This window comes from Rhinolophus sinicus, chromosome 4, assembly GCF_057876585.1.
Source record: "Rhinolophus sinicus isolate RSI-liver-muscle chromosome 4, RSI-T2T, whole genome shotgun sequence".
In the NCBI taxonomy this organism is placed as follows: domain Eukaryota; kingdom Metazoa; phylum Chordata; class Mammalia; order Chiroptera; family Rhinolophidae; genus Rhinolophus; species Rhinolophus sinicus.
The window spans coordinates 18,597,481-18,620,414 of NC_142504.1; the positions used below are offsets into that span (position 1 = coordinate 18,597,481).

Here is a 22,934-nt window from a genome sequence, read left to right on the forward strand (position 1 = left end):
CTGTTTTGCTGTTGAGGGAATAAAATTAAAGTGCTCTGGAAAGGACTTCGCTGACCTCTAACAACTAGAAACGGAGCCATGTTTAGCAGGTGAAAAAAGATGCTTTGAACGCAGCAGGGCAGAAATTAAAATGTGACTCAATCTCATCTTCCACTTTCCTCTAGCCCCGGAAGCTCTGTGTGTGCTCGGTCTTGATGGAGAGTTTGAGCACTTAGGTTAGGTTAATTTTAAATGACTAGGATTTTTGAACTAAGAAGAGACAAAGGGAAGGGAAGGCTAATCCCTACTTGATGTAGGACAAAAGCAGCAATAAATAGTTCAGGTAGCAACTCAACTGTTCTCTCCCTGACTACAATGCAAATAAGACAACAGGAAGTTATTTTCTTTGGAGAGCCATTGTGCATAATTGCTGTTGAAAAGCATTCCTTGTGTCCAGACAAACAAAACATTGTTTCTCTGGGTCATCTCCTGGGACACTGAAATTGTTTTGTCATACAAAACCACCCACAGTGAAGGGCCTCTCCTCCTGTTGCTCAAGAGCAAAAATCAAAGGTTCTAAAGACTATTTTGTAACCCTCGATAAATATTTGATTCAGTAACTGCCAATTTTGAAGCCTGAACTGTGCTAAATATAAATTGTATCTGTGCGGTGCAGCAGTGTTACAAAGATAAAACATTCTTTGGCTTAAATTGTTTTATAACCTGTCAGAGTGAATGAAAGGCACACAGAATAACTATGCTACAGGACAGAATGTGTTACCTTCCGTCAGGAGGTCTGTATGTCATGGAATTAAAATGCTTGGGAGGCAACATGGTATCATGATAGGAGCACAGAACCAGGCCAAGAACCAAGGGACTTGGGCCTCAACCTATTTGTCCTTCATCTTGTTCTTTCACGCTTTATCTCATCAAAACTCTACACCTTCATCTGTACTGAGTCTCCCTTTGCATTCCCAATTGAGCCCATGGAACCTAAATATCGCATGAAGTCCCTTCAGCGACTGTGGGTGGGAAGCCACAGAAAGTGGGCTCAGGCCCCTCAACTTGCTGTGACTACACTACACCTGCTGTTACCTGCTTTATATTTGGGGGTTCAATATAAGCTTTCATTTGATAAAAATTGATTTTCATTGAAAACCAAAAAAAGATCGGATGCTCTCCAAAGTCTCTATAACTGATATGATCCATTCAAGGGGTAACACGGAATCTGAGGCTCAAAGGAAGGACTGGATTGCAATAAGCAGAGATCAGGGGGATCCCCTGAGAGCCTGCAGGATGGGGCAAGAGTGTGGGCTCTTATGGAAACTGGACAGTACTTGGAGCACAAGGTCAGTCAATGAAAGATTCTCAGCAGGGTTGGGACTCAATAAAATCTGTAAACTGGGAGTTGCATCTAGCATCATAGTATATTGTACATAGAGTGTGAGGACACAGCCATATTTAAGGGCTTTCAGATAGAACCAAGCACAGGCAAGTATTAAGAAAATATGATGACTGCTAGTGATTATGAAGGAGAAACAGTAACTACTGCAAGTTGCTTTAATTAAAATAAAATTGGGGCAATTGTTATCCTCCACATGCAACTTGTGTTGGTGATCAATCTTATATTTCCTCCTGACCAGCCTGAATTACTGACATAGAAGCACACACATAGCTAAAAATGTGGCCCACTTTTAAATATTGAAAAGCTTAATGTTTTCAGTACCGCCAGAACCTTAAGTAGTGAGTCAAATTTTTGTAATACAATCTCTGGAGGCAATGGCTAAAATCCCCTATACCAACTAGCTGTGTTATGACTAGTTTCTCTATATGATAAGGCTCAAGATTGGACTCAAAGAATATCCAAATCTTTCTAACAACAAATACAGTGTGTCCTACTGCAACTGTTTCATCCCTCACTCTTGTTACATACGTATCCATATCTTATCTCGCACTCCACATCTGACTGGATTATCAGTTCTAAGGACAGTTTATCGTTCTGTACACAGTATGAATTATCATAATTCACACATATGAATTATGATAATTCATATATCATAATTCTTTATAGTCTTTATAAGTCAAGAGAGCACTTGTAAATACACTGTTGCATTTAATCCTCACAAAACAAAATGCAGGATATAAAATGGGGCAGCTAACGTGAAAACCAGTTCGGTGGTTCCTCAAAAAGTTAAACTTAGAATTATCCTATGACCTAGCAATTCCACTCCTATGTGATTCCAAAAAGACTTGTAAATAGGTACTCAAACAAAGACTTTTGCATAATAGCCAAAAGGCGGAAAACCCCCAAATGTCCATCAACAGATGAAAGGCTAAACAAATTGTGGTGTATGTATATACCCACTGGAACATTATTCAGCCATGAAAAGCAATGAAGTAGTGATACATACTGCAATGTGAACGAACCTCAAAAACACTGTGCCAAATGAAAGAAGCCACACACAAAACGTCACATATTATATAATTCCATTTATATGAAGTATCTAGAAAAAGTAAGCCCATAGAGACAGAAAAAGATTGGCGGAAACCAAAGGTTGGTGGCAGGAGGAGGGTGGTGGGGAGTGAGAACTAGTGGGTATGGAATTTCTTTCTGGAGTGATGAAAATGTTTTGAAACTAGACAGAGGTAGGTGGTGGTTACACAACACTGTGAAAGTACTAAATTCCATACACTTTGAAATGGCTACTTTCATGTTATATGAACTGTGAATTTCACCTCAATAAAAATATAAAGAACAGAAAGTGGGAAATGGAAAATAGGGGACAGGATAGAAAAAAGTGAGGTATCTTGAAGGATATTTTACTGCACACTCTGAGGCAAGCAGATGAGATGGCCTCATGCAGTTCTCAAAAACAAATCTAAGCTTGCGTCCCGTGTTCTAATCACTGACTAGAATGCAATAAAAGTTTTTCTAGTTAAATGTGTCCACTGATCACATTTGCAAGGTTAGAGGTAAGCGCATCCCAGAAACTGGTGGGTGATGTAAATATATAAACTATCTATAGAACTTCAATGTGGCATGGAAATAAGGGCTCAGCTGTGAGCTCTTTAGTCACGGTTCCAGTTATAACTAAAAAGACTTTTGTGCATCAGATAGCACACAGCAGCCACCAAGCCTTTCCAGAGCACGGAAACAGGAGGATGACACAGAAATCCTGTTTAGGAAACACAGTGATTTCTCCATCCAAATTGGGCTTTATTCATTCTTTATTAACACGTCTATGACATGTTTCCAAACACTAGGACATTTCTCAACTGGCAGGCAATTTTCAATAAAAGAGAGCTCAGATATACTTCACGTGTGAAAGTGATAGTCGAAGTGGACCTCAAAATAGCAACTTAGAGGCGCTCTACTACTTAAATACCTTCTAATAAGAAGGCAGTAGAGCCCGGTGGTTAAGAGCCAGTGCTGTGGCATGAAACACACCTAGATATATGTTGGCTGGCATGACTACTTGTGTGACCTTGAAAAAGGTATCAAGTCCCTTTAAGCTTCAGATTCCTAACTTGTAAATGAAAACATTAATGTTTACAGTACAGGATGCTATGAGGATGTCATGAGAGTGCATGTAAAGAACTTGGCTATTGGAGAGGCTCAGCTTATGGTATTTTACCACTGTGCTTACCTCTAGCTGAGTATAGACTTGCTCAGGCATTTTCTGGCCATAGGTTTCCAAGAGCGTGATGGTTTCTTTCAGTGGTTCAAAGAGTTCATCAGTGGTTCTCTGCCGGCTTCTTACAGCCAGAAGATGCCCCATGATATCAACTAAAACATCATGATCACCTTCACGTAATTCTCTCTGAAGTCCAGCATCCGTCTTCTTTATAAATTCTTGTAGTTCAGTCAGACTATTAAATAAATATGTATACACACACACAAATGTGCAAACACACAAACACAAATTAGGCTCATTAAAACACTTATGAGGATAAGACTTCTAATTGAATCTTATTTTCATTATTTCCCTAAACAAACATTACTTGCAACCTCTATTATAAAACAGACAGTTTTAACACTCTTAAAATTAATATCTCAATTTTAGAAAGCAGTCGGGTATTAAGTTAGAATTCCAAATACCAAAGCACAAAAGGCTACCTGTCAATGACAAATCTCAAAAGATGCTCCTGAAACATCCAGCTCCATTTCCTAATAATGTTTAGCAAGCTCACTTTGAAAGGCTTCATGTCCACTTTGAACCAACTATCAAACACTCTGAAGTCATCAAACTTGCTCATCTGAACATACAAAGCCTCATAAACATCAATCTACAATTAGAAAAAAAAATAATAAGTACAACAACTCAATCAAAAGCCAAGAATTACATGAAAAGCGAAGCGTTTCCCTTGCCTGTTCCTTGAATTGGTCAAGAGTTGGTGCCTGTGCAGGGATTTCTCCATTTGCATGAGCATCTGTTTCCTCAAATGATACAGTTTGGCCAAACAGGAGAAAATGCTTCATAAACTCAGCTCGGTCATCTACCCAGAGGTAAGAGTACGTGTCCAGGGTACTTCTGAAGTCCAAGACTTTAGTGATGACGCCGGCCACTCTGTTCAGTATCTCTTGCCTGACCTCTGCCAGGCCTAACATGTTATCCATATCGTCCTAAATAAAAAGAAAACCAAGCACTTCTTAGAACCATCCTTGCTCTCCCAATGACATGCAACATAACATTATCCAAGGTCAGTCTTCAAAGGGACGGTAGTTGGTAAAATCCAAAATTGTGTTGCTTTTTCCAATGTCCCCTTTCCTTGTGCTCTCCATTACCCCCAAATTATTTTTGAATCATTGATATAAAAGCTATCACCCCTTTACAAAGAAAATACCTGATAATTTGCTATTTCCAGATGCATTGCTACTCGCTTCATCTGGGCAGACATTCTAAAACTATTGCATAGCATTTCTTCCATCAGATCATAGATGCTATCCCCAGCTTCTCTTTCCAAAGAAGGTTTAAACAGAATCTCAGGGGGCATTAAGATCATTTGTGCTTGAAAAAATGGTGTAGGTTTTAATCGCTTCTCCGTATTCGTCAGGAAGAAGTCTAAGTCATGCATTATAGCTTGAAAAAAGCCTTCTACCACGATGTCATCAATGAATTCGACATAAATCTTCCAGGTATCCAGAGAAGGATTGGCTTTGAAGAGCTTCCTGTTTTCCTAGAAACATACAAGAATGAACAGATGAGTATAAACACTAGTGAGTATAAAAGTGAAAGTTTTCCATTGAAAGGGTTTGTTAAAGAAGAGACTGCACTTTTGTGCACAACACAGGAACATTCAATCGCTCGGCTGCAGAACCCTAAGCTAGAGGATAAAGATCTAAGCCAGAGTTTGTAACATGTCATTCGTCCACAAAATACATTCAAAAGTCATTCTTTAAACGGAAAATCGTCATGAAAACTGCAATCTTCAAGTACAGAACAGAAGTATACTAGTTCCCAATGCATTCTAGATGTATTCAACATGGGCTCTAATTCTTGCTCTGTCCCTAACTCGATGTGTCCTTGAACTTTGCCTTCCAGGGACTTGCTTGTAAATGAAGAGGTTTCCCAAAATGGTCCTCCAGAGAACCCCGCTCTGGGATATCCAAAGTTCACTAAGTCAGCAAAGATGGTCTCCAGGCCAGCTTGGAGATTCACAGTGCACCTATCACATTAAAGTCTGTTTAACTTGGTTCAACCCAACTGTTTCCAAACAAAGAATATTTCTTGCAAACTTCCTATGAGCAGCCTGTAGAATAGTAACTCAGCTTGGGAAACGCTGGTCTGGTAAAGTCAAGTTTGCTTTGTGTTTCAACAATATGAAGTTCTTCTACCTCTTTAGCATCTCCCCAGAGTGTGGGTAAAATTAGGGACAGGTCAATGGGGCACAAGAGGACCAGACAGGGATGTGGTTAAGGACTGCTAGAGGTTGGGCACACAGCTTAGGGACATAGATTTGAAAAGGTCAGGTGGGCAGCAAGGTTGATTCCAGAGACACCTTCTGAGTGGCAAAAGTTGCATAGTCTATACAGGCCAGAGGGCAGACAGCCAAGGCAGAAACAGTAGCACAGAAAAAAGGAGACATTGGAATGGGAGCAGATTATAAGGTAGACTATGCTCTCTGCCTTCTTTGATCATTTGCTACTGTGGATATATGATCCAGAATTCCAAGGTGTGTAAAAATCAGAGCTACAGAGGCGAGTCTAGCTCCTGACAAAGTAGGACAGAGATGAGCCAGTTCTAGGGGTTTCTTGACCTCAAACAAATTAGAACTGCCCCTTTCTGGGATGTTCTCTTGGCCACCATCCAGGTAGAACTATTTACGTTTGTGCAGTATACATGTCCTGCGCCCCTCGAGTGGTGCAGTACACATTCTGGACAGCTGTACACAGCAGCCCAGACTCCTTTGTAGACACTTGAAAGAAGAAGTATAGATTTTGGGGGTGCGGGGGCGGAAATCCTTTAAACCACCTTATTTAGTCTCTTCATTTTAAAAATATGAGAAGAGGGGGCGGCCGGTTAGCGCAGTTGGTTAGAGCGCGGTGCTCTTAACAACAAGGTTGCCGGTTTGATCCCCACATGGGCCACTGTGAGCTGCGCCCTCCACAACTAGATTGAAACAACTACTTGACTTGGAGCTGATGGGTCCTGGAAAAACACACTTAATAAAACGTTAAAAAAAAAAATAAATATATATATATATATATATATATATATATGAAAACAAAACACTTAAAACACATCAGTGCCACACTTGTAGGAAGTTAGCTGCTAACCGAGGACTAGAAACCATTCCTCTTGGTTCCCAAGGGTAGGGCTCTTTCCAACACATCATAGTAATATACCTGTGCTTGCCTCATTGTTTATAGTTTTTCATACCAAGAGATCCAGTTTGTATCACTGCAGTGGCATTTAAAAGAAAAAAGTTATATTTTCAACAATTTAGGGCAAAGGGAGGAAAAAGAAAAGAAGAGCTTTGGGTCACTAAATGACCGCTCAGGTCCCTTCCAGCTCCATCTCCCATGGTTCTGTCCTTCCCTCTTCACTTTAAACTCTGACTGCAGACTGTCCATTGGGATCCCACAAGCCATGAAGGATGCAACAGGAAAAGGCAGAACGGACTCAGCCTCAGCCCTATTTCCACAGCTTTCCTCCAAACCACATTCCTTACTGGAAGTCTGAGCACCAGGCTCAAAACCATTTGCTGGTAAGAGGGAGGGAGGAAAATCACGTAACAGATACAATTTATAGAAACAAATCATCACTTCATTTCTATTTTGAAATTGAGGTCCCTCAAGTTGAAAGCTCTCCTCAGTTCTCATAATGACTTCACAGCTTCTTAGTTTCTTGATGTAAGGAAACAAAAATGAGTCCATTTGTTAGTAGAAAATGTCAACCTTCTTCTCTGCAAAACCTGGTTTTGTAATTTTCAGTCATATATCGGCAACATTTTCCATGCATTTTAATCAGGATTCACAAATCTGACCGGTCTAACACCCCCCAGATTAGTGGTTAGGGGATATATTTCTTCTTACTATCAAGAAAATGTAACAGTAAAAACTAATTGTAACCCGTCATCTGTCCTCCATGAAGCAGATTCTAATGCATAAATAATTGTAGGTGTGTCCGAAAAGTCACAGAATAATTCACAGCATCTCAGCAAACAACTAAGGAATAGTCAATGGCATGACTAATTAAGATACTGCTGAAAAAACGCATGTCCACATACACACTTTCCTTACATGTCAGAACACACCTGAGATTCTCTTAAGGCTTCCAGGCTTTTAGGCAGAGCCTTCAGAGGGAGCCCTAGCTCTTCTAACACCTTGATTTCAGACTTCTAGCCTCTAGACTGTAAAAGAATAAATTTCTGTTGTCTGTTGTTTTAAGACACCCATTGTGGTACTTTGCTACAGCAGTGCTAGGATGCTAATACAGGCATTAATCAGAGAAGGCAGGGACAAACGTCTTTGTGCTATCAAACTCTTCTCTGCAGGGAAAAGGAAAATTTTCTTACACATTTCAGACCACGTTGGAGGTCAAAAGAAACTTTGACATCATTATTATTATTATTATTATTTATTATTATTAGCTACATTACTCAATACAACATATTGAGTGTACCACACCTTATGTTTTGGTGAGCAGGTTTGTTAGCCTTCAAACACTCTTCACTTGACATGCAGGACACCACCTCCTCCTGTCGGTTGTTCCTTTTCTGCCCCTTTGGCTGGTTCTTCTTCTCCCCCCACCGTTTCCTAAGAATGGTGTGCCCTGGAGAACAGTTCTTGAGTTGCTTCTATCCCCTACCTAGACTGGGTTGGGTGATCTCATTCAGCTTCGTGGCTTAGATACCATTGCCACCAAGTTCTCTTTAATTTGCATTTCTGGTTTGGAGCCTTCTCCTAATCTGCACACTAGTGAATCCAATCACTGCGACCATTCCTGTAGCTGTCGGATAGACACCTCAAATCAAAACGTCTAAAACTAAAATCTGATCTTCCTGCCTAAATCTCTCCCTCTTACAGCCTTTCCCATCTGAATAGATTGCAACTTCATCTTTCCAGTTGAGCAGGACAAAACTCTTAGAATAATCCTCAGTGCCTCTTTCTTTCATGCTCCACCATCCACTCTGTTAGGAAATTGTTTGCTCCACTTAATTCAAAATATATGCACAATCCAACCACTTCTGGTCATCTCCACAGCTGGACCACACTGGCCCAGGTACTACACCTGTCACCTAGGTTACAGCCACAGTGACCTCCCAGGCTCCCCACCTTCCCTGGTCTCTCTATAGTCCGATTTCAATACAACAACCAGCATCCTTTTCAAAGGAAAGTTAGATCATGTTTACCCCTCTCTGTGAAGCCCTGTAATGGCTCCTCACGTACCTGTGAGGAAAAGCCAGAGGACATACAAAGGCCTATCAAGTCCTCCCTGATCTGCCCGCCCCCTCCTCACACCCCATGAGCATCCGACCTCACCTGATCCTACTCTCCACCTCGGTCCCTCTGCCCCATTCACTTTGCTGCTTTTCACTGGACACACCGGGTGTGCTCCTCCCTGAAGGCTGTCTCCTGTGCCTGGAACGGTCTTCACCTGAAGGCTTGCAAGGTTTATTCTGTAACTTTTGTTAACTCTATAACCCTCTTGGCTAACGCTGTAATTCTGCTCAGATCTTACTTTCTCATGGAGGTCTACCCTGATCATCCTACTTAAAACCATACCTCTTAAATTTGGCAATAGCCAGCAAACTACATGTTACATAATTACACATTACCCTGGACCCAACAATCCCTCTTCTAGAAATGTATCCCAAAGATATACTAATATAAGTGCAAGGTGATTTTTGCTTAGGCTCTTCATTACAACAGTATGTGTAAGAACAAAAGATGAGCTGCTAAATAAATTATGGTACAGCCACCCAGTGGGGTACCATGCATCTTTAACAGGGCATGAGAAGAACTAAGTACACTGCCTCAGAGGGACCCGCAGGAGATCAGTAAACAAAAAGAACCATGTAGCAGAACAGTATGCGCAGCACTTCACATTTTATGTTAAGGAGAGTGGGAAATATAAGCAAACACTTCCTTATGTTTTGTAAAAAAGAGGAATAAACCAAAATCTAACTTAAAAAATTTACCTATGGGGTAGAAGGGACAGGGATGAAAGCTAGACTTCTCTGACTATACCTTGATTTAGGTTTTGACATTGTAAACACATGAAAATTTTAATAATTAACAAACAAAATTCAAAGTGGGGGAAAAAAAAAAAAACAACCCACACCCTAGTCCCAGCACTCCAGAACTCACGCACCCTCCTCTAACTTTACCTTTTTCAGGCAGTCCATAACCAGTTCCAACATCTATGACGTACTGTAGCTATTGTTTACTGCTGCTCTCACTAAAATGTGCGCTCCATGAAAGCAAGGATCTTTGTCTGTTCTACTCACGGAAGTATCTAAAAAATCTAGAATGATACTGGGCCCATAGGAGGCTCACCATAAGTATTTCTTAAATAAGTAAGTGATGATGGACTTGTAAGATACATAATTGGTTATGTTCAATACCCAGCAAGAAAACCATAATCCATTCATTGTTTGTTCTCCCACTGAGAGTTAGCCTTGAGACAAGTATCTTCACTTCACACATGAGAAAACCCAGGCCCAGTTTCTGGAAGACCTGAGACTAAACGCCCTGCTTTCCAGCCTCTCCCCAGAGTACTGTCCCTGCCCTGTGCTGTAGTGTTGTGTGAGGGCGGCAGTGTGTGTCTAATCTATCTGCCCAAAAGAGACAGGTCATGGTTTGAGGACTGCATCTGCCTATAGAGAAGATTCCATTTAACAAGGATGCTCAGAAGGAAATACATAATATGCTGTTGCATCCCCATCCTTTTCTCCTTAAGAAGGTAGGCACAATGAGAAATCAGCTTCCTCATGTCCCCATCACCAGCACCCCCCAACTGGAAGCCCCACATTCCTAGTCCTGCCTTCCCTCCCTCCCTCCTGTTACTGCAGATGAGCTCACCATGCTTCTATGTAAAGGCAACGTGTACATGTATTTATGGATTCCCGTTCTTTCCAGGACTTGCCTACAACTATATTTTCTTCTCTACTAGATCATTCCCATCCACAGACAGACATCCTGAAACGTCAACCAATATTAAAAATAAATCTCTCCCTAAGCCTGACATACACGCCCCAGGTACTGCCCCGTTTCCAGTTCCCACCACAGCAGAACTCCTCAGGAGTTTACTTGCTGTCTTGTCCCGCTTCTCCCATCCCACTCCTGGCAGCCTTCCATCCTCCACTCTATCACGTGAGTTCCTGGCAAGGACAGAAATGACCTCCCTGTTGCCAGATCTGATAATCTCCGTCCTCACTTACATGTCCTAAATCAGGGTGGGACAGAATTAAACTTTTCCTCCTCCTTGAAACCCCTTCTGGACTTGGGTTTCAGGGCGTCATCTCCCTAGATTTTCCTCCTGCTGCACTGGCCTGTTTCTCAGTACGCCGTGTGCTACATCCTCCTCTTCTCTCTAACCTCAGGAACGACTTCAAGGCCAGTCCATGGACCTCTTCTCTATCTACGGTTAATCCATAACCTGTGTAATCCTAGCACACGGCTTTATATATCATATATACACGTACGCTCCTGACTCTCAATTCTGTCACTCACCTGGACTTCTGCCCTGAACTCCAGACTCCCATTTGTAATGCCCACCTACTCAAAATCTCCCCTAGGGCAGGCACGTCTAATTCACATGCCCAAAACCAAATCCTGTTTTTTCCCTACAAAATCTGCTCCACCGCTGTACTTTCCATTATCAGTAAAGGGAAACGCCATTCTTCCAATTGCTCAGACCAAAAACCTGAAGTCACCCTTGACTTCTCTCTCCTCTGACTTGTCACAGAAAATCAATCCTGTTGGCTTCACCTTCAAAATACATCCAACATATGATTGCTTTTATCACTACCACTCTGACCCAAACCATCATCACTTCTCACCTGCATCATTAGAATAATCTCTTAATGGCCTCTCTGTCTACCTTCCCTTTGCTCCCCTGTGGCGTATACTTAACAGGGAAAGCCTTTGAGCAGAGTCTTCGGCTGCTATTTCCCCTCAGAGTAAAAGCCACGGTTTCATAATGGCCATCCTTAGGAGACGACTGAGATGGTTACATGAGCTCTTGTAAATGAGATGGCTGGTACATACAGCCACTCAACAAATAATGGCATCCCAAAGAGGATGTAACTATGACAATAATAAGTATCCCCATCTCTTATCTTTCTGTGTCATCAAACATCTCACATTCCAATCTCCTCCCTCAAGGAATGAGAACAGTGGGGGGATACAGAAATTATAGGCAAGTAATACGAATTCCTCCATTTTAAATGTTTCACAAAGCCACACATAAAGCTCTTTCAGGCCCACTTAAGAGTCCTACACCTTCTTATGTTAAATATTTCTGCTGTTTTCTAAATTACATGAAACGATCTTCCATAAATTTTGAAACCTTAAAAGCAGTTACCTCTACCAAGTTGTGTATCTTGCAGCCATCTTCTTGGATGAGCTTGTATTTTTTGGTGAACAAATCACCCTTGTCCTCCAAAGTAAAGGTGGTCTCCCTTCTGTGCTCTCTCCTGGGCAGGAGTGTGCACTCGGCCCACGCCCTCATGGTCTGCTGGATCACTCTGACATTGTTCTGCGTGCGCTCAACTCTGCGCTCCAACTCAGAGGTGGCCATTTTCACCCTCTCGATGTATCCCCAGCAATCATCCTGCCACGTCAGTGATGACACAGCTGCTTGTAGTTGCTTATCCACAGCCCTCAGCTCATCTTCAATCAAAGGGTATTCTACTTCCAGGAGAGCCTGTTTCAGCTTATTATATCCTTGCACAAGGAGTTCAAGATTTCCAATGTACTGAGCAAAGAAAACCCCAAAACAAAAAGTACCAAATATGTTAAAGCTACTTTCTCTACCTTAGAGGCATACAAGTCTCATAGGTCTACGTTAATTAAAATTCAAAGTATTTCTATTCAAAATATGCCTTAATACCTAAAAGCACAAACCTTTAAAATAGTGTCTCTTTTTTTGAAGACAGCTAAGGCCGACTCTGGTATGTCTGACTTCTTCAACATCAAGAGGTATTTCACTTCCCTCAATACAGCCACCAGCTATAAAAATAAAAATCAAGGATTATTACATATTTTAAGAATATCATTCTATTTTAACACAAATTAAAATCAAGACACTTAAAATTTTATCCAATGCTTACTATATTTTCAAATTGTCAAAGAGGCTTTTGTTTCATATGCTTTTTCAAAGCAGCAATCATACATTCCATATGATGTACAAATATAAATAATAAATGTGTAAATCAATGACTATGGCCCACTGTCAGAGAAAGAATTTAAGCGAAAGACAGCAACATACGCACACCAAGATCTAAAATGGAAGGTCACAAATGGACCTTGGTCTTTTCCCTGCACCAGTAGTTCTGTTATAATGCTTCTTTCTAAAACACAAATTTGTTACAATGTGATCGATAAACTAAGGAGCAACCTGAGCATACCACAAAATTTGTCTTTGCTTATCTGAAATTTCATCAGCAAGAAATGCTAGGTAAATGCTAAAACCTGTACCCGACGGAACCAAACAGCTTAGGAATATGCAAAATGCTCACAGGCACACACCTGAAACATCCACTGAGTACCAAGGATCACACATATGTGATGAGCAACGCCCACCCACTTCCACTGGTACAACTTTCTGCCTGGTTTCAGATAACCCTCCTTCCACCACTTCACAATAATACACAAGTTGTAACCCTTTCAACACCCACTTCCATAAGCAAATTTCAGGTCTTTGTCAAGGGAAAGCATCATATTTATTGTAGTCTTTATGTATTACTCAACTATTTAAAATGTGTAAAACTACACAACTGTGTTTTCTAGGTTCCTATTTTTTTAATGTATCACTGACAAAGTTGTTGAGTACTCTACACCTACCCCCTTTATTTCCCCCATAAGTTCTATACTCTTTATTGTGCAATCTTTCATAATACAGTGATTTTTAGGCATGCATATGTCATGTGGCAGAACTGACTGTACCCCTAAATCACAGGTTCTGAGGAAAAGACCATACAACATGCTCAAGAAGGTAAACCAGTTGACTTCCGTAGGGTGTCCCACCCTAGGTTATCTAGTACAATATATTTTGTGTTTATAATCTATATTTTGTGTGCTTATAATCCCTTCAGATAGAATCACAGGAATCATCCCTAAAACATCTCAGGAATTTAGTTTCTACATATTGGTTTTATGAAATCATAAGGTAGAGGGATTCCTCCATTCTCTAGGTCATATATTTATGTTCATGTGCTGAGGTTTATAAACAAAATTAAATGATGGGATTCTTTATAATAGTTTAGAGAAACAGATCAGAATTTGGATACTGATTATAACTATCCAACTCAGTGAGGCTAACTTTCCCACTTCCTAAGACATATATTTGGACTGCCATGAAAGATAAGGTAATCACTAAAAGTGAACATACAATCTTGACTATCTAGAAATTCAGCCAGATGTTTAACTGCTACTTTTTTTTGTAATGGCAACTTACAAATAGATGTTCTTATATACTTGCCCTTTCCTGTAAAGTATATACATGTCAGTAAATAGAAAAGAAAGCTTCTTTTGTGATTCCTACCAAACTATAAGACTTAGAGATAGGTTGTTTAAAATATATTTATATCATATTTATCATATATATGCACATATTGTATATTATATGAATATATACACACATATATAATTGCTATTAAAGTTTGTGTGCTACCATTATTATGTGACATGTAAATGAAATTGTGTGAAAATAAACATATTCAGAAAACATAAAATTTCTCTGTTATGTGGTTTAATCATGTGATAACAAAAGATTTGTTTAACAAATTTGTTTAATTTTCTTAAATATTATTTAATTGTTAATATTATTTTTGCCATTTATATGTTGTTTTATGGGGTTTTTGAAAATTGTTCTATAAAAATTACAATCAATTTAATCAACATATTCAATTTCATTGTCCCTTCGAAAGATATTACTGTGTTTCCCCGAAAATATGACCAGGTATTATATTAATTTTTGCTCCAAAAGACGCATTAGGGCTTATATTCAGGGGATGTCATCCTGAAAAACCATGCCAGGGCTTATCTGGCTAGGTCTTATTTTCGAGGAAACAGTATGACAATCAAAATTTACCACTGTCCACTAAAAGCATGACAAAGGGTTTCTCATTGCATATATCCTGTGGATTCCCCAAATCTTAACTTACATGATGAAATTTTAATTAACTAAAAATACTGGTATATGTACTATGAATATAATTCAAGACAGAAAACATCTGATAAAAGCCTAATAATTCCATTCAATTGAGCTAAGCATTTATCAAGTATCACCAAGTGCCAGACACTGTGCTAGAAATACAGAACACAAATACAGAGGAGGTGCCAAAAAAATGTATACACATTTTAAGAAAGAAAACTATTAAAACGGTAATATCCAATATATACCAATAACAAAAGATGAATACAAGTCATGTTTGACTTCTGCAATTATAAGAAGTGCTCCAAATGGTTACCATCAGTGTCCAGACACTTCTGATTACAGCGAACTACTGCTTGAGCCACACTGACCAAAGTGTCCACTTGTATACATTTTTTGCCATCCCCGATATACAATGAAATGGATCCTACTCTCAACTAGGTTATTATCAAGTGAAGATGGAAGTGGTAAATAAATAATTATGAGGCAAAATAAAGAGTAATAAATACAGAATGTAGGAAATAAATCTCTAAAACAGACCTATTAGAAGTTGTTTTCAGTTATATTCCTCACAGCACTGCCACTTTCCCACCATATTAATGACTGGAGGTATCTGAAATACACTTATACTAAAAATGACATTGATAAAAAAAACCTTAAAAACATCAAACCCTTACCTTTGGGTCAAAGTTGACACTGAGAAGACCATTTACGGGACTGAATTTAACCAAGGGTTGATTTAAACTGAATTCACAGATTTCATCCACGTTACTTTTCCATTCATTATAGATATGATTTTCAAATTGTTCTAGCAAAGTTGTCATTTCAACATACTTCTCATACACTAAGGCATCATCGGGACTTTCCAAGAATCTGTAGGAATAAGTTTGTTTCCACTTTTTAATATATTCGATAGATTTCGGCTTATAATAATAAGTTTGTTTCCACTTTTTAATATATTCGATAGATTTCAGCTTATAATAATATAGAATACAAAATAAAATACACTACAAAAATTAGTAAGAGACACGATAAAGGCTAAATAATGCTGTGAATTGTCTTAATACCTATTTGGCATCTGGGATGCCAAAGACTTTACTAAAATGCCAACAGCAACAAGTTACCCATTCCTACAAAGGGAAGAGAAAGGAACAGAGAGAGCTCTGCTCACTAAAAGGAGTCTTACTAGTGACTGGACAAAGGAAAAACAATAACAAAGAAACTACAAATATATTGTGGGTAAAAAGAATAAATGAAAAGGAAAAAAAAAAAGGACCTGAAAACATGCAAATATATAAAGTTATGAGTCCCGTTAAACATTCCAAAACCATGGCGATGAATGTCCATCAATGAGCCCAGCCAATGAAAAGAGTTATAGGCAATGACTCAGTGCTCAAATGAACAGCTCCTGCCCTACATAAAAATCGCCTGTAGCGTTAGGACCATTTTACCGTGAAATAAACCGGGCTACTTACAGATACTGCAAAGATGCGAAGTTTGACCAAAACTTCTGAAGTCGTTCAAGGACCTCTTTAGCCCATTTGATATTTCCTGACGTAAATGGCATGTTCTTGTTAAGAACTACATTTCCACGTTCAATCTACAAATTGTTATTTTGGTGAAGAGGAAGAAAGGGAACATTTAATCAGAATGCATTCCAATTTTGTAAACAGTTGCTCATTTCATTCTTTTACAGTACAAATATATAAAATATATACATTAAGTCACATGATTAGTAGAAGAGTTATGGTCCTAAAGAATACTCTTCATTCCATAAGGAAACCAATTAAATAAAAGCATAAAGCCTTCGTGCCTGTATCTAATCTTTAGATATCATTAAATGCAGTCCTAGTTGATGCCATTACCCATAAAGATGATGCTATGGGTGTGCTCAGCTTTATCCCCCACTTACCTGTTTCACGTGTTCATTATACAATTGCTTACACATATCCAACTCGGCGTTAAACATGTGCACCAGTGTGCTGTAATGTGGGCTGAAAATTTCCATGACAACTGGTTTCTCTAGAAAATTCCCAAATACGGTCAAAAGCTATAAAAATCAAAGTTAAAGAAAGGTTAAGAACCAGGGGTTTTTAGTACAAATACTCAACTCACTGTTTCCCTCATTAACGCTCTTGTATGACTAAAGACAGAGCAAAAATCTAGAACTCTACAAGCATCATGCAATACCTCCAAATCTAAAACGTATTTTTCCAATAAAGAAAATTCTAAATGCAATTTCCCTTCCTCATCAGAAAATAAAAGGAGTCAGAAAAGAACCAGTCAGTCAGCAATCCCTGCTCACAGATAACACTACTTCCTGTTGGGCACCAGGAAACGTTTTAGAAGATGCTTTGCGGATATGAGAAAAAGATTTATGTACTCTTTATTTGTTCTTCCCTCCTACATATGTATTCTTTAGATACAGAATATCAAGGGCCTCTAGGTCACACCATTAATAATTATACCGCATGCATGTCACAATGGCTGTCCTGCCACAGCTGTCCATCTTCCATACCACACCACCAAGCCAAACCACAACACAGCAGCCTGGAGCAGCAGTGGGGACCTGTTCCTTTTCCAAGGACAACCATTCCACAGGCAGCCAATCCCTTCCATGTGAATGTCCTGACTCAAACCAATGCCTTGAGCTAATTAGTTAGATTCTCTCAGAAGGAGAATCTGGGCATGGCAGACAGAACCTAGGCTGGCAAAATTTTGAGTGAACAGAAACTATTAGCAAGCAGAGGAAGCTAATGAGTAGGAGACAGGAAAAAGCAGGTACGTGGACTGAAACAGGATCATATGACCAGCAAGCAGAAGAGTGAAGGTCCTCAAACTCCTCTTGCTCAGTGCATGGAGCCTCCTAGAGCCAAACTAACCTTTACCATCAGTTCCCACAAAGCTTAGCCTATCCGGTGAGCCTAACCTTGGATTTCCATCGCTTCCTGTCTTGTTTTCTGCCCCACGTGGATTCTTCTGTATGCTAGCTAGTGTGAGGCAGATTTCTTTGCAAGCAAAAGAATGTCATTAAAATACATATTTTTGTATAAGCAATGTTTATATAGGGCTGACAATGGGCCGGGCACTCTATTTGAAGGGGCCTTAAAATGCTATTATCACATACTCCAGATAAAGAAACTGAGTTATGGGGAGGGAGTAACCTGCCCCAATTCACACAGCCAATGGCGGAGCTGGCATGTGACACTGGGCCGTCTGCACGGGGCTGTGCTCTGTGCAGCCTCTCATCAGCCACCATTTCAAACTGTTACTTTGTTGTTTGCTTACTCTGGGTAGGCTTCATAAAATGTTAGTTATTAGGCCTGTTATATAGGTGTTTTCTTTGAAATAAAAGAAGATGTCTTCTCCAAATACAATCAAGGTGACAGAAACCTGTATAATACCAAAGTTTGTGCCTTGTTAGCAAAGTGGCAAAATAACTGTTTTTCCTCTGAGGGAAATAATAGGTGTTCCCTCAAATTTGTTTTCTTTAAAAAACAGCTTCACTGTAAACATGTAACATTTTATAAACATTTCCATAAACTACATTCACTGAAAACAAAAATTAACACAATGAAAACATTATAAAACTAAACTGTAAAATCTCACCTATCTTACAGGCCAATTTAGACAAATAATGTTCTTGTTTGTTTGTTTGTTTGTTTGTTTTTTTCCTGGAAATACTAATTATAATTATTGTAGAAACTGCTAAATATTTTAAAATCTGCTTGGTTAGCTGTTACCTAACAAAATGTAAATTATTAACTTTCTTCTCACAACCATTTGTTTTGTTGAGTTTGGACTGCATGTTTAAATTCAAAAGTAAATGCTGTTACACGGATTTAACAAAGAAATGTACTCCAACAGCAGTAGGGAAACATTTATTTTACAACATTCACTTTCAAACACTTATCATATGGACCACAACTGAAACAATACCAGAAGCTTCCTAGCTATATCTCTTGCCTATGCTTAGTGGGGCTTAACTCCAAATGTAAAATAAGAAAGACAAAGAGAGAATTTTCTCTGGGGAGATTGTAAAGCCAGAGAGTAGTAGTGGGGGAAAAAAAAGTCAACCTTTCAGACAGTATACATTATCATAATTTTTCAATCAATAATTACCCTCCAGGATGAGAATAAAGGTCATTTGAACCTCTTGTTTCCTTATCACAGTGGAACAAAGAGCTATTTTATAAAGAGTATAGATGTTTCCCTTCCTATCAACCTGAGATTAAAGATGGGCTCCCACTTTATGCTTCTTTCCCTAAATATCCCACTAGAGATCTGTAAGGTTTACCTTCATTTTCGTCTACTTCTTAGTTTCATTTTATAATTGTGGCTTTCATAATGCTGTTGCCACTGTTCAAGCAGTATATGTTTATATTTTTCCTAGGTTTGCCTCTTTCAAAGATTGTTGCTGCCTGACTCATATACACGTCACGATTTTATAGTTTTCAATTACAATGCCTGAACACTTTTCTAGACATGTTTTTATCTTACACACTTCACTCTACCTTCATGTAGACACACTGTAAATTTTAGAAAAAGCATCCCTGAGTCATTTGCTTTGTTTTGTTTTTTAGTGAGTGTCAACACTGTAGGCTTTGAACTAGAGCAGAATAGCATCTGATCCCAGCGCCCTTCTTAGCCACGTCTTTGCCAAGAGCAGGCACTGAAGCCTGGTCCTCAGAGAAAGGTCTGCAAGTACTTAGTCCCTGGCACACAACAGTAAGTGATCAGAGTACATCATCCCACAACTATGGTAGAAACCATTTTCTCCCTAAATATGCAACTCTGTCATTTTTTCTTCTGCCACCACTCTCTCTGCAGTTTCCCTCCACCAGTGTCCTTTCAGTCCTGTGATGCCCAGTCAGTCCACCTAACTTCAAGCGTTTAAATGTCTGCTTTACACAAGTGGTTGTAGATGATCCAAATACAACAAAAACCATAAGATGTCCCACCCTGCAGTAGCTCATCTTGTTTCAGCAGAAGGTACAAATATGCAGAGAGTTAAAACATATGATGATAAGAGATAAAAATTGCTTAGAAAAAAATTGGCACAAACTAGAAAAGAATCCATATTAATGGTTGGGAGAAGGGGACAGACTTGAATTAGAAAAGCCTTTGTCATTAAGACTTCATTCTACATTCTTTCTTCCAGTTATTTACAAAAACACTAACAAGTAGCTCCAGTAACAGAGAATTTGATAGGCTACTGTGTAGCCATTAAAAAATAATATTGTTGAATTCTGTTCGAAAAGCAAGAAAACATTTATGATTCAGAGCTGACTGGAAAACGTTACAAAAGAGGGTCAGAATATGATGTAATTTTTGTCAAAGAGAAATATGCATGCATATCTAGTCAAAAGAAAATATGGCAGTGTTAAACATAATAGTATTTTTGAGGGATGGGATTACAGGTGGTTTTATTTTATAACAGGCTATATATTTTGGCCGGCAGCATCTTGGTTTCATCCAAGAGCTCTGAAAAAACAAAGAAGTACTTGAGTATCATGAATTCTCTGTGTTCAAATGCTTTACTGGGGCCAAAAGACTGCTAGTAGCTTCACCACCATCTGACCAATTCATTTGAATTTGAAGGTCAAAACCAAACAAATATCTTATATAAAATCTGTGTCTATTACATTGTTTTGTACTATCATTTTCAATGAATTGTGCCCATGATTCTCTAGCTAGGTTTCTTCTGGTATTGAAGCCTCAGTTCCTCTTTTGGGATGTCATCTGAATTTATAGTTGACTTGCAATTCTCGTTTGTGACAAACAGGTTTCAGATGGTGTCCCTTTTCCCAATATTAAAAGTTTTCCCTTTGGGAGGACTATCCAGATGCTTTTCTTTTATGCAACTCAAGACATACACACCATATTTCATCAATTCTATGACAAACATTCTTTCATGTTTTAACATCTCGGAAATTCGACTACCTCATATAATCATGGCATTATAATTTTTTGACATTTTTATTGATACACAAAATAATGACATTGCTGATAATCCATGGTATGTTATACCTGATGAAACACAGTCTATAAATGGCTATTTATTTCAGTCAGAGTAATAAAGTGGGCAGGTGAATCCAACATATGTAAACAATGGTAAAATAAAAAACACTCTTAAATCAATAGATATTTTTCACTTTTCACTATGGCTTACTTTTGAATATTTCATTGGCCGTGCCAAACTTGCTGTAAAGGGAATGAGAGCTAAAACACTGTGAATGCAAGAAAAGATCAATAGTTACAACTGACTATGATCAAAGTAAACTTCATCACTCATTAGTGCATTATTAAAGTGTATAATTCAGCAAGCTGAATATGAAGAGAATGTGACTCAGTTAATAGTTTGCCTGGATCAGAAAGGAATGTTTTCAACCCTTTCATCTAACAGTCTAAATGATTCATTAGTAAATTATCATTATCATAGCTTCTTCAGAACTAACCTTGAATGCAGCTTCTAAACCATTGCAGTTAAAGAAACCCTCACAAAGAATTGTCCCGAGCCTTCTGTCAAAATCCAAAGTTTTGGACTTAAATACAACATAATCACTTTCAAATTCCTGTAAAATTCAAAGTAAAATATTAGTTCACAGGAAAGAGTCCAATAGTGAAAACTCCAATCACATAAGAATAACACACCTCCCTGCCTTTCTGAAAGAAGTTATTTTTCATAGGAAGATTCCAGGGAAGATCAAGAAACAGCTTTATATAACCAACTGTTCACGCGTCAGCCTTATAGAAACACTGAACATTTAGCAGCTGTCAGTCCATTTTTTCACAATTCTTTTCTCTGTTCCAGACCCCAACATCAGTAATTTGACCCGCCAGTCTGTCCTCCTTCTGCCAGTTCATTCTGATTATAAACGAAAGGGGGTCAAATATATGTGACGGAAGGAGACTAGACTTTGGGTGGTAAACACACAATGTAATATACAGATGATGTATTATAGAACGGTACACTTGAAACCTATATAATTTTATTGACCAATGTCACTCCAATAAATTGAATAAAATTTTTTTAAAAAAGGAAAAGAAAACCTTTTCAGAAACAAACAAACAAAAACAGAACCCACTCTCATTATAATGTAGTATATCTATAAGTTTAATAGGAAGTTTTTTTGTTTTGTTTTTCATGGAGCAGAAAAACCTACCAGGAAACACTTTTTTCAGGTGAGAACAAAAAACAGAGGTCTATAAGGAAGCATCATTAGTGATAAAGGTGAAACAAAATACTCTTACATTTTCCCAGTGTCTTATTAATATGCGATTAACAACCCCCAGTTTCCTCCTGATGCGAAACCACCCACTCCCATAATTAGAAACCATGAAACAGTGAAAGAATAACTATTATCTGCATAGCATTGCAATTCAGTCTTCAGTGAAGGAGACCCAGAAATTCAGAAAGTCTTCAGGCTTTCCAATCAAACTGGCCCTGAACTACATGCCACATGTTTAACATAATGAAGCCCTTTGGAACCTCCATAAACTGACCCTCCGTCTACTCATAATAAAAACAATAATAATGAAATAATGACAGCGAGCTTTTACTCGGTTTTCCGTTTTAAATGCTTTACATTTTTTTATCACCTTAATTCTCCCAACATATGATATAGGCAATATTTTTTTCCCCTGTGTAGGCAACGAAACAAACTCAAAGGAGTTAAATAATTCGCCCACAGTCACACCATGGGTAGATGATAGGACCAGATTTTAAAGCCTGGCAACCTGGCTCCAGAGCCCACACTGCAACCATGATGCTTCTACGAAGGAATGCCCTGTAGGCTGCATTGAACACACATTGACAACACGGCGTGAGCGCAAAGTTCTAGAGCACTAAGTCAAGTACAACGTTATATTTAGCATCAAGGAAATCTCCAGTTCCCCTGAATTAGAGCCAGACAGTCTCTTCATGCAAGGATTACTGACTTTTAAAAGTAAACACAACTTCCCAACAAGTTGTAACAAGCCTAACTTAGCCCTCTTCTCGGTATCGCAACAAGGAACATACAACTTAAGAGCTTCAAACATTGTTCGAATACTTAGTAAATAAGCAATATCTCACAAAGGGGGGGAAATGCTAATCTCCATCCTAGACGTCTCTCCCTCCTTCCCAAA

The 22,934-nt window shown here is 38.8% G+C and overlaps 1 protein-coding gene across 1 annotated transcript in view; it reads right to left on the bottom strand.

Moving 5' to 3' along the window:
* The window catches only part of DNAH11 (dynein axonemal heavy chain 11), a 287,546-nt gene that overhangs the window by 230,864 nt on the left and 33,748 nt on the right, over positions 1-22,934 (bottom strand). Inside the window, exons 9-18 of the mRNA XM_088797701.1 lie at positions 21,263-21,379; positions 16,717-16,854; positions 16,280-16,404; positions 15,482-15,677; positions 12,554-12,658; positions 12,012-12,404; positions 4,825-5,157; positions 4,349-4,603; positions 4,097-4,266; positions 3,627-3,849 (exon numbers count right to left, since the gene is read on the bottom strand). Of these exons, the coding sequence (XP_088653827.1) occupies positions 3,627-3,849; positions 4,097-4,266; positions 4,349-4,603; positions 4,825-5,157; positions 12,012-12,404; positions 12,554-12,658; positions 15,482-15,677; positions 16,280-16,404; positions 16,717-16,854; positions 21,263-21,379 (2,055 nt within the window). The remainder of the gene's footprint in view (positions 1-3,626; positions 3,850-4,096; positions 4,267-4,348; positions 4,604-4,824; positions 5,158-12,011; positions 12,405-12,553; positions 12,659-15,481; positions 15,678-16,279; positions 16,405-16,716; positions 16,855-21,262; positions 21,380-22,934) is intronic.